Source organism: Anopheles bellator, chromosome 2, assembly GCF_943735745.2.
Source record: "Anopheles bellator chromosome 2, idAnoBellAS_SP24_06.2, whole genome shotgun sequence".
In the NCBI taxonomy this organism is placed as follows: domain Eukaryota; kingdom Metazoa; phylum Arthropoda; class Insecta; order Diptera; family Culicidae; genus Anopheles; species Anopheles bellator.
The window spans coordinates 61,291,457-61,304,552 of NC_071286.1; the positions used below are offsets into that span (position 1 = coordinate 61,291,457).

General features: G+C 47.9%; 1 protein-coding gene across 1 annotated transcript in view; it reads right to left on the reverse strand.

Annotated features, from left to right (window-relative positions):
* Window positions 1-290: 290 nt before the first annotated feature.
* LOC131211184 (protein turtle homolog A-like) overlaps window positions 291-13,096 on the reverse strand; it is a 130,911-nt gene continuing 118,105 nt past the window's right edge. The window contains exons 9-17 of the mRNA XM_058204556.1: window positions 10,957-11,087; window positions 10,642-10,801; window positions 9,758-10,051; window positions 9,503-9,644; window positions 7,731-7,930; window positions 7,385-7,590; window positions 3,095-3,266; window positions 2,935-2,993; window positions 291-746 (exon numbers count right to left, since the gene is read on the reverse strand). Of these exons, the coding sequence (XP_058060539.1) occupies window positions 291-746; window positions 2,935-2,993; window positions 3,095-3,266; window positions 7,385-7,590; window positions 7,731-7,930; window positions 9,503-9,644; window positions 9,758-10,051; window positions 10,642-10,801; window positions 10,957-11,087 (1,820 nt within the window). The remainder of the gene's footprint in view (window positions 747-2,934; window positions 2,994-3,094; window positions 3,267-7,384; window positions 7,591-7,730; window positions 7,931-9,502; window positions 9,645-9,757; window positions 10,052-10,641; window positions 10,802-10,956; window positions 11,088-13,096) is intronic.

Here is a 13,096-nt window from a genome sequence, read left to right on the forward strand (position 1 = left end):
TGTCAAGACCATGCAACCATGGGGTGGCGTTTCTAAATGATATGATGGTGATAAATTAGTAGAACCATTTCTTGTCAACTGTTTAGCTGTTAAAGGGGCGTTCATATAAAAGGCCAGCATAATCCCCGTGACATGGTATTGATCAATACCGAGCCGGCTTATGTTTACTTAGCAGGGCGTAGAAAGGCTGCCGGAAGATTGGGCCGCTGGCCGCCCCTTCATGTCTCCCGCTCTCTCTTTCTATTGGCGGATCCTTGGCTCCTTAAAGTCCCCGGTGACGATCGGTGCAACTAAACGCAGCTCTCGGGGACGCGGGTCGTCATTAGCATATTTTTGATGGTATGTACATTGATGTCATAATCGTTCGGATTAACTCCGGTGCCCGTGCCACCGTTGGGCAGAAGGCTTGATTGATGATGGCCACCTCCCCCGGCCAGCGACGGTGCCGCGGTGCCAGCGCAGGGCGGTGCCCCGCCGGTCCCACTGTACAGTACGCCGTCGAGACCACCGCCGTCCAGCGGGTGCGTTGGGCCCATGTAGGAGGCCCCCAGAGGGACGGTCTGCGGTGGGACGGCCATCGCAGCACTTCCACCCGTTCCGCTGACGGTGTAGTAGGAACCTAATTTAATACTATCATCCGATTGATTTACATTCGGGTGTAATTGATTCGCCGAGGCGAGCGTGGCGCCCGCGGACGGTATCAGCAGCTCCGAGGGCCGTATGTCGTGGTTCGGGTACCGGTCGTACTGCAAGTAGAGAGAGGAGCGATACGACTATTTAATTGATTTTAGATATGATCATTAATATTACTTTGTGCGTCACAACCGCAATGGGACAACGTCCGATTCGAGTTACTGGGGATTGTTATAAAAATGTCGCCGGAATTATGATCGATCATTGCCGCTCGATGTGGTTGTTTCTGTAAATGTCATATGAAACTCCGATTTTGAAACCTAAAGCTGATCTGAATTAAATCTTCGTTTTGGTAAAGTTTATCGACATTTAGACAACTGTTTAACAAAATTGGGATCTTCGGTAAAGCATAAATTGAGTTAACATTCTTAAAATAATGTTGAAAAAGTATAAAACAGAATATACGTTCCTAACGAATAAAGTTTCAAAACTTATGAAGAACAAAACGTTTTCCATAGAAAAGGATGTTAGCAATACACTAAATTGAATGGTCGATTGAATAATAAACTCTTCTCCGCCTATCGGACCGAAAAGTCCTCTTATTGACAAACTCATTCATCTGCTAACAATATTGTGTGTTTGATAAATTGAACAATTGAACAATCATTTAAACACCGAAACAAACGATGCCATCACGGCTCAGTCCCTTCTGTGAGTGTGGGTGAGCTGTGAAAATATGATGCTTCTATTTTAGAACACTAGAATGCACCATACACGATTTTACCATTTCACCAACAACATGTCACATACTTTGCCAAGGGCTTTGATTTGTTATCACTCCTGCCGGAAATCACTTCAAGACATCCTGAGAACATCCTGACCTCACCGGGAACAACAAAAAAAAGACAATGCTCGTTAAGCGATAACAAGTTCCGTGGAAGCCGCACTAATGGCGAGTCGTTAAAACGGAGCTGGAGGGACCCGGCCCATCGGCCACATCTCGATTGATGGGGCCGTGTTGTGGGCGAAGATAAAGGATAATTGACATCGAACACAGTGCTGGTCACGCTAGTTGATAGCGAAGTCCCTCTGTACTCCTACCAAGCCGCGCGAAATGAGCAAACGGGAGGTTCGGTTCCAGTATCGGGGCAGAAATTATTTAACCGTAAAAAGGCAGCAACATTATGGGCGGGCGAGTTGTTCGGACACCTTGCGCCCATGGGCACGGCAGGATCGACGGGGTACGATTCTGCCTACGTTCGGTGTTTACAGCTGGTTTTCTAGAGCTCTTAACAAGTTGTTTCCCCTCTCACCACCGTCTTTCGTACCTTGCCTTGCTACGCCTAGACTCTTCCCGAACCGAGGGGCAGACTTCACCGGGAGCTTGAAGGTCCTACAAACATGGACACTGTTGTTAGCGCCTTACTCAATGCTTTTTGCTCGCTCGGTAGGCAATCTTGGCATGTAAAGCATCGATTCGTCGGTGTTTTGCCTACCAGCGTCCCGGGGAATGTTTGTCGGCTCGGTTCTTCGAACTTTGGAATGTTGCGAACACATTATACTAGACCCTGGGCATTCCATGGTCAGCATGGCGTCCCCCGGGAACGTCGAACATACACATTAAGAGTGATTTTCTGCAATGTATTATTAATACATGATTTTTCGAGATAGGCTTGTGACGATGGCTACCGTAGCATTGGTTTGGGAAAATATGCTCCTCTGGAAGAGGCCATTGCTTCGACATTCGCATGACGCATGGCAAACATTTTTCTGCCACCGCTCTTAGGATTCGGCTTTCTCACTGGGATGGTACGTGATGGGGCGCACGTCATGATGAATGTTGGAATGGGCTGTGTGGAAACATGCTCAATATTGATGGATGCATACCAACCACCGTCTGCTATTGGGATCGGTGTGGCTTTCAACTCGATTGGGTTTAATGTGGTCACCGTGTTAGGCTTTCACAGGCCAATGACTTGACTTAAAACAAGTAATAAGGATTGAAACAAAATGTTTGACAGGAAGATGAATCGATCGATACGATGTGTGGGATGCAGATTTTTATCCGCATTATGAGAAAAGTTCAAATGAATGGTAGTACGTTACATTAGAAGGATGTGCTTTGCAGGATGTTCAACTAACTATTCAGTAAATGTGAATGATTTTTTTTAGACTTGTTTCTGGAATGTTTTATACTGTATCCCTCGTTCAGGATTATGTTGAGCTGAACAGCATATTTTCTCAGTAACTGAATATTATACAAATTCTTGGTCGTATGTTGTATCATCCACCATTACTTACGTAGTTCCCGTTCGGCCACTTGGACGAGTTGAAGCTCGCACTTTCTGTGTCGTTCGAAACTGCAAAGACAAAAACGGTTGAACTTTAGAACCGGAACCGCTCCCAAGGATGTGTTGTTTAGATAGCTTAAAAGCATATTTCGAGATCGATGGGTCCTTACCGAACTGTGCCGGTATCACGTCCGGGTCTCGCTCGTCCTCCATCCCGTCCGGGGCGCCCAGCTTCTCGTCCCTCGATCGTCCGTCCACGATCAGACCCGCCCCGGCACCACCGTAGCCGCCGCCGGCACCACTGTTTCCCTGCTGCCACCGGGGGCTCTGTTTGGCCGATTTCTGCGGGGAAACGAGACGGACGAAACAGATGTCAGATTCTTTGGGCAAATAAGTTAACAACTTTCACAATCCGAAGCCGGGCAAATTTCATTACTTGGTAAAAGTTCTCGTCTTCTGCGTCGAATGAGTGGCCGGAAAGGCAATTCCTTTCACCGTAAGGTGGCGCATGGCAGATGTTGATTGCGTGGCCCAACCAGCCATCCACATGAGTGCCACTTGTGTGCTGTTTTTACATATTTTACATGCACCGAATCCGTGGCCGTTTCCGGAGTGTAATTAAATAAACATTTTCACGCTGTCACGCTCTCCCCTCACAATGGTGGACAGATTTTGTCTTCTGTTTCTTGCTTTGTTCATCGTTGTCATACTTTTTTAACTTTTCCCAAACACGGTGACAAAGACATTCGGAGTACGCGAATGCAAGCTTTTGCCTCTGGGAAGTGACGCTCGGGCACTCATTTAAACTTTAGCATTCTGGTTGAAGAATACTTCGCTTGGTCTGTGGTAGGGAAGAAACCGGAATCGACAGACAGGGCCACCAGATTTACATTCGGTCGCAGTTCTTGTCACAAACACCGCACCGGCAGCCCGGCAAGTCAAGATTCTGTCGACGAAGTTGTGACACTACGAATCGCACCGCGACGACAAAGAAAGAAAAGTTTTTGCTTCTTCGCTTCGCGACGAAAAGAAAAGTCGCGCGAATGCGCCCACAGTGTTTAATGAACGAAACATCATTCAATTATAATAGCGAAAGCGTGAATTAACGTCGCAAACATCGTGTCGCGATGTTGAAAAAGTGCCCCCAAAAAAAGGACCCTCCCGAGGTGGTCGAGGGGGTCCTTTATTCTTTTCTTTTTCCGGCCCCACTTTCCCCAATAAATGGCTAGCTCCTTCAGCTTCTTCTTACGGACTGGAGAACTGACGAACGCTTTCTTGGCCGCCCCTGTCGCCTTCTTCTCGTTTGGTTCGCCCATAGATTTTTAGTACCTTTTCATTCGCAATGGTCAAATGGGAAAGTGAAAAACGAAGATTTAATTACGCGCCCAGGGGAAACGGGGAAAAACGATTTTTCTTTATTCGCACATTTCGCGCAGCTTGTGGCGTCGGGCGAAATTCTTTCCGCTGCCGGGCACCAGAAGGGGCAAACGACACTTCGAGCGGCTCGGCGATGGCCTGCGGGCGCTTGGAGCGGGAAAATGGGTGCCGTGTTTTCCGGTTTGCTGTTTTTCGGAGCATTGCGAGATGCCTCTTAGCTTTTCCCTCATAAATGGATACATTGGAACGAAGCTGAACTGGCAGAGTCGAAAGTCGCAGGAAGAGAATGAAAAGGATAGCAACTAGGTGAAGGAACACGAAAGAGAGAGAGAATGAGATCGAAGAAAGGTTTTCTTCCGAGCATTCCACAGCTTCCGGCTTCGGGTTTGCTGGCGGAGGCGGAAGCGGCCCGCGGGGCGGGTGTTAATGGCGTTAGCGAAACAATGGCCGAAATGGCTAAATTACGAGCGCGAAACGCGACGAACGCTTTGGCGGCGGATTTTAATTGCATTTAATCTAATTTTCACCCGCGCTGCAGCCGCGCCGCGCGGAGCATTAGTGAAGGTGCCGGATCCATTTAGTGCTCCTTTTCTTGCTGCTCGGAATCGCACCGGAGTCGAAAGTTTGTTGCGTGCAAAACCGAGAACCGCGCCCGGGATCATCGTCGGGATGCACACTGCACCGCGCGGGCAGCGGGCTGACTGCACGCGAACGAAGAGTGAAAAATTGTTTCTCATCCAATTATTTGGCAACGAATCGTTAGCGTTCGTTACACTTCCGGCAACGCTTTCGCGTCGATCCACCGATGGGGAGCGCAAAACAGCCAGATCCGGTCGGACCCGGCGGTGGCGGTGCTCCATTTTCTGTTTTGAATTTCGTACGAATGAATGAATGATCCGTTCGGCTGGAAAGGCGCCAACCCGAGCAATCACCGATCTTCGCTGCCCACTTCCGGTTTTTAGCTAACGAAGTGGAACATAATGTTTGGGAATCCTTAGAAAGGTACTATTTAGTATGTTTGCACCATTTAGTGGCACTATTTGCCGGGCGCTTTAAATAATTGATGCAACGGTGCCGCTTACACCGTTCGCTCGATTGTTTAGGAAAGCGTCATTTTTCGAGGGGGAGCACTGTTCTGATGATTGTGACAAGTGGGATTGTGTGCTAATGAAGCAGAAATCTGCAGTTGGAGTTGCAGTCACTGCCGAACAATGTTTATATCAGTATAAATTTTAATGCCATTTTAATAACAGACCGCTCGTGTTAGTCTTTGATGTATTTAACCGAGCTAACGATTTTGTATCGCTCTTTGTCTCTGTGGACGATTTGTCACTTATCTGATAGCATCGCCAACCCTATGACGTTATGGTTTCCCTGTTTGGGCATGTACTCGCAATTTGTTGAGCTAATCAAATAAAATCGTGACTAAAATTAACCATAAACTTGGATAAAAAAGATTCAAAAAGATAAAAAGATATTCAGCTAAGAGCTGTATCAAAACTACTCGCACGATGAAGTATTCAAATTAACTAATTATTTGCCAAGCATTATCTGTTTAAATTAGTGCAGAAGTAGTCGAAATGAACGTGTAATCGTCGGCCTATTTTACAGTTTTTTAGCAATCGGCACGAAGGCCCATTGTCAACGAGTAAGTAAACTTAATTGCTGCACAAAACGAGCCTCTCCAGTGGACAGCTGTGTTTTACAAATATGCTGTACTGTGTGCATCCATAAATGGAAAATTTGTCATCTCACTGCTGTCCATGATTCCACAGGATCGATAGGAGTGCTCAAGTATTTTGTTTTGTCTGTCAACTGAACGGGGGATGCATGCATAATAAGTAGTCTGCCAGAACGGCGCAATGTACTCGAATATTGGCGTCAACCGTAACGGGTCTCTATGTGTGTCCCACCGTATCGATATCGTTTCCGGTGCCTTGGCGTCTCCTGCGGTTTATGATCAAAAAATGGTTGCATCCGCTTTTGATGCCGCAGCACGCAGCACTTTGATGTGGAGGTGCCGTGGAGGGACTGCAATTGTCTCGCCTGTCAAGATTGTCGCGATTGTAGGATTCCTGGAAGGTGGTGACAGTATTTTTCGTCCACCACCACCGCCTAGTTCTCGAGACTTCTGATAGATACCGAGGTGCGATTGGTTCCTGTCATCGCCACCGTCAACCTCAACCACAGCACAATCAGTCCCACGGTGTCCTTATGCGAGTGGAGCCCCCTTCTGGCATCGTTCCTAGCCACCGCCCTAGCCGCATTCGAAGATGCGAAAAACATGATAGGAAATGACATGTTTCCATAAAATTGACAACGTAATGCGTGGAATAGGCGAGGGACGAAATGGAATGCGAATCGAGGTGGTAATGGTGGTGGTTACATTTCTTCACGTCCAATTTCTTTTTTTTGGGAATGTACCGGAATCTGTATGGGCTCCCCGTTTGATGTTTTACATACGATCCACTGTTTGCGGTGTCGTTGCAGCTTGACGGCCTTCGACAGTACTTGCCCTGCCAATTTCACGTGGATGGTTGAAAAGTTCATATAGAACATTGTTGCTATCGTGTTAGAGAATTTCTAAGCTAAGCTTTGATAACTGTAATAGGCATTAGAAATACTTTGAGAGTGTTTTATGTAACTTTTTATGGTTGAACAGTAATCATTCTATTAACTCACTGACCGTCGGAACGATCTCTTATTATATTGTGTTAGGCAGACTAACACTGTTTGCTAATTGTTTTGCATAAATATTATGGTAGTTGCAGAAAAGGTCAACCTCTAGAAAACTCTAGAGGATCTTACCATTCAAAGCAAAATAATTTTAAACGTTATTCAACCGGTTGCCTTTCAATCTTTTCCGTGGAAACTTTTCAACCCACGAACATCACACATGATATCACTGAGCGAAGTAGAATCGTCGTTTGCATTTTTTGCATACTTCCAGTGCTTCCCATCCGCCCCCATGTACGACCCCCCGTTGCAGTGGGTGGTGGGTGGGTTGGGTTTACGCAATTCAATCTGCACACCTGAGAACCGTGGCGAGGGTGTGGAAGCATTGAACATACAAGAAGGCTTACCTTGGCGAGGGTGTCCTGTTTGCTGTTGGCTTGCTTTGAATTACTAACTAAGTCATTACCGACGTTGGTGATGGTGGTGGTGGTGGAGGTGGCGGTCGCTTTGATGTAGTACACCCGGACGAAGATGACAAAGCAGAGGACCAGCAGCGTCAACAGGACACCGAACAGGATCGGCGAGATGCTGTCGAGCGAGCTGCTCGTTAGCACTGTTACATAAAACCGCCCGAGAACGAGACAGACACAGAGAGAGAGAGAGAGAAAGGGAGAGAGAAAATCCGTGAAAATGAGACAGGACACCGTGAAAGGCGATAGGAAATCACTTCACCCGGCCCGGCGCGCTCCGTACCTGCCCGGTTCTCGACGCTGCTCTCGAGGTAAAAGTCCTTCACGACGATGCCCTGGCTGCGGCCCTTCTGATTGACGGCGAAGATGACGGCCTTCAGCGTGTTGTCGTCGCTGATGTCATCGTAGGCGCCACCGTAATGAAGCAGGTTTTCCAGTGACTCCACCAGAAAGTACGGCTCGTCCGGGTTGGTGACGTTGTACCTGTGGCGATAGTGCGGCCGCGGTTAGAGAAGGACTCGCCGGATGCGCCGAGATCATCGGATGCAACGCGACGACCGCTGCGGGTGTGCTGCGACCGGATGTAACACTTTTCCCGCAATTACCACGCGCGTGTGTGCGTGTATTGGCAGCGAAGGGCTCCTCGTGGTCGTAAGATCGACATTAACCGCCGCCATCATGGCACGATTGTCATTAAAAAATTAACTTTAACCACTCTCGTGTTGCGAGTCGAGTGAGTAGCTTCTATTTAAAGCCAACTTTTTGTTTTGGTTCCATACAAAAACATTCACATGACTGGTTTGTAGTTTTAGTTAATAGGCCGGCAATAATTGATAGCCCGGGAACTTGATGCTTAATCCACGCGGTGAAAGTGTAAATCCTGACGCCGCGTAAAGTAAATGAATTTTTTCCGTTTTTTTTATGGGAGGGTAGCTCGTCAAATATTTGGAAACTCAAAGCTAGGAAGCTTGCGCTGTCCAACACACGATTTGTAATTGAATCATTTTAGAGTATCATGAAAAATTAAGAAGTGTCTCTTGCTAATTTAAAGAAACAATTTAGCATCACTTATGATTTTTTGGGATAATAAAATCAACCAAACAGGTAATTTTCATACTACTTAGGTTTACCAACTTTTACTATAGTTGAATCCACCATATTTAAAACCGCATTCGATAAAAAAATTTAAATGAAAGAACATATCATATTTTGTGTCGCTTCAATCGAGCATGAAAAACGGATATACTCTGTTTAGATACGAACAATAGGTTTTGATTTGAATCGTAGCGTAGTTTGCATGAGAATAATTTTATATTTGAAAGTCCTGTCATCTTTTGTCCTTCCATCATCAGAATACCACAAAAGTTGCTTCACAAAATAACCTACTTTTGAACTTTTTAAAATCTTAGTCCGTTGAAAATTTAACCACACAGTTGCTTGTAAAAATGATCTTGCGTAAACGTACGACCTTCGAGACAAGAAAATCAATTTCAAACTACGCACTTTCTCTATGAACTTATTGATGCACACTCAAGTGCCTTTCACTAAGACTGAGTTAATATCACAAGCCGGCACCATGTTTCCATTTCGCACTTAATTGTACCAAATTGGAGATGAATCCTTCGAAGAATCGAACGGTGCAATATTCCTTCATGAGTTCGGCACATGGCGCCGGGCACCGTGTGGTTCTTCGTCGGTGATTCCTTAGCCTCATGTCAAATCTGTCGCTGTTCGACATTTGCAATAAGATTCCACTGCACGGTGTCGGGCTGCGTTCGTTCCGTGCACCATTCTCGGGCTAAGTGTGGTGGCGGGAGATAATGATGGAGTGTTTCCTGTCGTTGTCAGCCGTAACCCACGGACCGGATGCGAGCAATCCGGAGCAACACACCACCCGGAAGACCGGTGCATCCGCGAAACGTTACACAGAAAAGGGGGAAGTGATTTGTTTGCATGTCGGCCGAGGTGTGCGGCTGGAGTGGCGTACTCGAGGAGCACTTCAAACCGACCACGCCGTCAGACACATCGATTGCATCAATCGGCCCTGCTACTTACCGCACCCGTCCGCTGCGCGTGGAAATCACTTCCAGCGTGAAGATTTGCGGCAAGCCCCCGTCGTAGCCAGCCAGACACTGCACCTCCACCGAGTGCTGCGTTTGGTTGTTTATGGAGCAGTTTTTCACCGCCGACGGAAGTCCTGCGGAAGAGAGTTGGAAGTCAAAACGAGAGCGCACGAAATGGTAGGCACCGCGCAGGGCAGGACAGTGGCATATGTGTCGCGCGCGAGCGGGGCACTTGGGGCATACTTACCGGCCAGTACAACCTGGAAGAAGCACGGGAAGTCCTGCGTCCCGACCTCGTTCTGGCCCCAGCAGGCGAGCGTCCCGTAGTCCTGATCGCTGACCGGCGTGTAGTGGAGCACGCTGACGGACCCGTTCTTGATGTAGCGCTCTTTGCCGATCTTGAGCGTCTCGCCGGAGTTGTTGAACTTCCAGTTGAAGAGCCGAGGCGGCGGGTCCGCCTGCACTTCGCACGGGATTTGCAGCGCTTCGCTGCGGAAGGCCCCGACGATGATGATCCGATCGGTGGCACAGACCGGGGTATCTGGAAAGAAGTCACGACCAAGCGGTACCATTTTTTATCAATCCCGTTCAGGCGAATGTTTTCAATTGCAACGCCCTGGTGCCAGGACCACAGTGTGTCCCTGTCAGATTCGCCGGAAGTTAAGCTCCAGGAACGACGACGGTTCGAAACCGTTGATGGCTCGTGGCGATTTGCACAAGAATGTGTCTCGAAACCGGAAAACGATTTAACTACAACGCTGGACACAGGTGCCCACCATCTTGAATGACCTTATGTTAAAAAATTATATGAATTGGGTAGTTTTTTACTCCGTTTGAACTAACCGTATTATATTCCAACAAAATTTAAAACAATAGTCTCCAAAACGATGTAGATGGAGGATCAAGCTGAGCTAGGAAGTATGATCCCATGAGAGTTTCAGCATGGCCTAAGCAAGGTAGCAATTGAAATGAAAATGAATGAAATGAAGCAAATGATTTTAAATACTGATTGGTTGAGTGGTCCTATTTGGCATCAGGCCTGATGGCATCAAAGTATAGGAAAACTACCGGCCAATGGGTACTCCAAATGATTTTTTCTCAATGCGACAGAAACTAGAGAGCAGTACTTACATTTGACCCGTAACGCGAGCTGGTTGCTGACGGTTTCACCTTCCGCGTTGATGGCGCTGCACGAGTAATTTCCGGACGTGTTGCGTGTGACCTTCTGCAGCACCAGACTCTGATTGGACCTGATTACCCGGGCGGAAGCGTTGTGCGTGATCATGATGCCCTGCGCAGGATCAGAAGTGGGTATTACTAGACTTTTACTGCCAACATCCATTGAGAAGCCATCGCGACGGAGCTTTGATTTAACTGAAACTGTCGCGTGGACGGTGGTGCCGGTTTCATCAACGAAGAAACGAACTGACCATAAATAACACTTACATCGTGAAGCCAGTGTAACTTCCGCCACGGTGGGTTCGCCTGCACGTGGCACTCGAAGTAAACGTCGTCCCCTTCCTTGATGTCGTCCGCCGATAGTGTGGATCCGAGCCTCAGCGACACGATCGGTGGGTCTAGGAATGTGTTTAAAATATTCACAACGGAGACAAAACGAAGATAAGGGAAGATGGTGGAAAGATGTACTGAAGACTGACCATCGCCATGACCGCAACGGAGACCAAACACTGGGCTCAAAGAAAATCCCAAATCCTGCGACAAACTTCACCGGCAACCAATAAGTGTTGGTGGACTACCCTGTAGCTCTCTCTCTCTGTGTGGATTTTTCCGAAAAGTTTTCCGGGGCAACTTGCTGTCGCAGCTTCGCCTCCCTTTCGGACTTCCGTTCCGAACAACGGCGCCAAGGAGATAAATCATTCGGACTAATCTCTTTTTCTGCGCTGCCAAATCGATAAACCAGAATTCCGTCGGTTCTGCCGCTCGAGAAGGTCACAGGCACTGACGGTCGTAAGCCTGTAAGGTTGCTTGCTCGCCGGGCTGGAAATGGAACCACAGGAACCCCGCCCCGGTTTGCCGGACGATCCCGATATCCGATCATTAAGTTCCTTCAGCCGGCCACCATCGTGGGGCTTTGCGGTGGAAAAACTGTATATATATATAATGCCATTAACTCGTTGGAGTTGTCTTTATTCTTCGGTGACGGGAAAATTTGTAGCGTCATTGTAATCGAGATATTAAGTAGATTTAGGTTGGATTTTCCCTTCGCAATAACGAGCCCGTGGCGGTGGCCAAAGTTTGGCGTCGCAATGATAAAAGTCCAACAAAAGCTTACCAAAACGCAGCTCAAACTTTAAGCAACAGTTTTGGGACTTTTTCCTTCAAACAGTGGCGAGTTTTAATGTTTCGGTTACGGCCACACAAGTTTTGTTCGTTGATTTTGGAGCGATTAAAATTGTCACACACTATGGATGCTTTAAGTGAAGCTTTAAGCTGTTACTGCACTCCGAGTTATCCGATTCCCTACGGTTCTCGGATGCGAAAAAAGCGGAAAAAGTAAGCCTTCGCTCAGGCAGTCGATCGAGCTCAGGCAGTTATCTCTCCGACCCCTGCGACGAACTGTCCCGTGCTCGGTGGGTGAGATTATTGCCGAGGCTTTTCTCATTTCCGCAAACCAGCAGTGGTAGTGAAAAATGTATTTGGGGTCTTTGGTTTTCTCCACTTTCGTGTTTTTGCCAACCGAACCCCCGACCAGACCGACCGACCAAAGCCACCGATGTTGTTAGCGCGGTCGGTACTGGTACTATCGGTTCCGTCCCGGTCCGACTTGCACATCCTGTGCCATCAGCTGCTCGGGCGGGCGAAACGCATTAGAGTGATCAACGAGAGAAATCGTCCTTTGCGATCTTTGTGGCCGTCCGCCTTGGTACGCGAGACGACGCGAGAATCCTCCCGGAACACGCCCGGTGGATGAAAAATTCAACACTCTGCACTAATATCATAAATAAAATCTTGCATTTGGGTTAATCGATTGGATTTGGGCACTAAGCTAAGGGCACTGGGGTGCACTGGGTGCAAGTGTCCTTGGTGCACCACCACCGGGCCGATGGAGACGCCTGGTGGCTCAGCACGTTCGGGCGCAGCAGGAGCTTTGAGCAAAGTTGTGCTGAAAAGTGAATGGCAAGAGTTCGCGTTTCGCTTCGTTTTCGGCTTCGCTTCGCTATGGTCGTACCGATCGTGCGATTGTTTCGGTGCACCAGCTGTCCTCTGGATGGCGGCACTTCCTGGGACGTGTAATGGGCGAAGTGAATGGAGCAGAAAATCGAATATTTAAAGTGCCTTTTTTGGTGCGGGGCGAGCCTTGGGCGGGAGTGTGGCGAGCAGCACAAAAGTGATCGGGTTGTGTAAGGATGTGCCGAACATCGGTGACGATGAGATTGGAGATTACGGACAGTGGAACGGAGTATGTGACCGGAAAGGCAACACGAACGACTTACAAGCTGGTGCTTCTCCTGGTAGTTGTTGTTGTTGTGGAAAGTGTTGAAACGATGTTTACGGAGTGTTACTTAGCCACATACGAAAAGGCAACACTATTAGAGAGTGCATTCAGGAACACATTTGTGCATAC